General features: G+C 48.3%; 1 protein-coding gene across 1 annotated transcript in view; it reads right to left on the bottom strand.

Annotated features, from left to right (window-relative positions):
* Lrrk2 (leucine rich repeat kinase 2) overlaps positions 1-1519 on the bottom strand; it is a 155425-nt gene that overhangs the window by 29850 nt on the left and 124056 nt on the right. Inside the window, exon 39 of the mRNA XM_023708602.1 lies at positions 846-1036. Within this exon, the coding sequence (XP_023564370.1) occupies positions 846-1036 (191 nt within the window). The remainder of the gene's footprint in view (positions 1-845; positions 1037-1519) is intronic.

Below are 1519 nucleotides of genomic sequence, written 5' to 3'. Positions count from 1 at the left end.
TGACACCAGAGACACAGAGCCACCAGGGACATCCTCAGACAGCCGCGGTGGCTCTGACTATAAGACAAGAGTAAAGCCAAATGAAGCAAATGGCTGAGGGCACTGAGCAGTAGGTGAACGGGAGAGGGTCAACAGGAAAAAGACAGAGTCCCAGCTCATGGAGGAAACACTGCTCTCACTGTGGTGAAAAGGATGACCGATTTCTTGGGATATCAATGAAGGCGAGGACAAGTTGGGTACGAGAGGTGGTGGAGGCTTAAACCCAGCGGGGGAGAGAGATTTGTGAGAGGAGGCCGCGTGAGGATGCATTTTAGTTGCAGGGCTGAGAATACTTGCAGGACTCTTAGGTGTGAGATGCAAGAAAAATACATGAAGGAAGGATGACTCCGTGGAAAACCTCCAGGAAACCAGAGGCGAGGAAGTCTCCAATTACAGCGGGGCCTTGGTTTGTGAATTTAATTCTTTCCACAGTTCTGGTTGTAAACTGAATTGGTTGAAAGCAGAAATCAAATTTCCCCATAAGGTCAACATTAAACCTAGCCATTGAACCTGACTCAGTTCTCCTCCAATCTTAGAATTAGCTCATTGATACTTCAATGCTTGGAAGCCTAACCTACATTGTTTCGGGAGAGGGAGGTCAGAACGAGGTTAAGACTGAGATAGAGAGCAGAATTCCACTCTGAGGCGCTGCATGCTCCTCCTGCTATTAATTTATGAAATTACAAAACTGGGTCCAAGAAACAGTAGTGGCCATCCAAACTGCTTGGAAAATACCAGTGGGATGCAAAGTTACTGCAAAGTGCTCTTCACAGAGCCTGGCAGCAAGTTTGCAGCCACACTCTCACCTCAAGCCATCAGCCACGTGGAGCGCAATCCTGTGCTGCAGGGTCCGGGTGAGGCTGGCCTTGTCCTGCTGGAGCAGGCCATCCAGGGAACCCTTGGAGGCCAGCTCCATCACCAGCATCCGGGGACGAATCCCAGCAGCCAGCAGAGATATCAAGCTGGGGTGGTGAAGGTGGCAGAGCACCACCAGCTCCTGCAAAAGTGCAAAGCGATACGGGGTCACACAGCATCGGCACTCCCTTGCTCCGTCTCCTTCCCTGGGGAGCATGGCTTCCCTGGCGTGGCTAGACAGCACCAAACATCCCTTTGCTATTTTGAGTTTCTAAAGTATGTTCACCCCTTTCCAATAATCAACACCTAGATTTGGAACTGTTCTTGGAATTATTTTAATTTAATTTTTATCTTTGCTCTGCTTTTACCACATTTGACAGCAGAACAGAATCCACAAGTGTTCAGAGTAACAGGTCACATCAATATTACCTACCAAAGACTGTTAGCCTCAGAAGCCTTCTCTGCCGAGGACTCTGAAACTCACTGCTATTGAATTAAAACGGACATGTAGAGTAAGTCCTCCGTGGTTTAATACTTACAGAAATTTCTTGAGGAGAATCCCAACCCCACAGATATGTATGGTATGCACCCACCCTGAAACTCTCTAACGTCTTTGCACCACACT

Source organism: Octodon degus, unplaced genomic scaffold (assembly GCF_000260255.1).
Source record: "Octodon degus isolate 3935 unplaced genomic scaffold, OctDeg1.0 scaffold00409, whole genome shotgun sequence".
NCBI classification, from domain to species: Eukaryota; Metazoa; Chordata; class Mammalia; order Rodentia; family Octodontidae; genus Octodon; species Octodon degus.
Note: the sequence above shows the minus strand (reverse complement) of the source record. Positions and strands in the feature narration are given on the sequence as shown.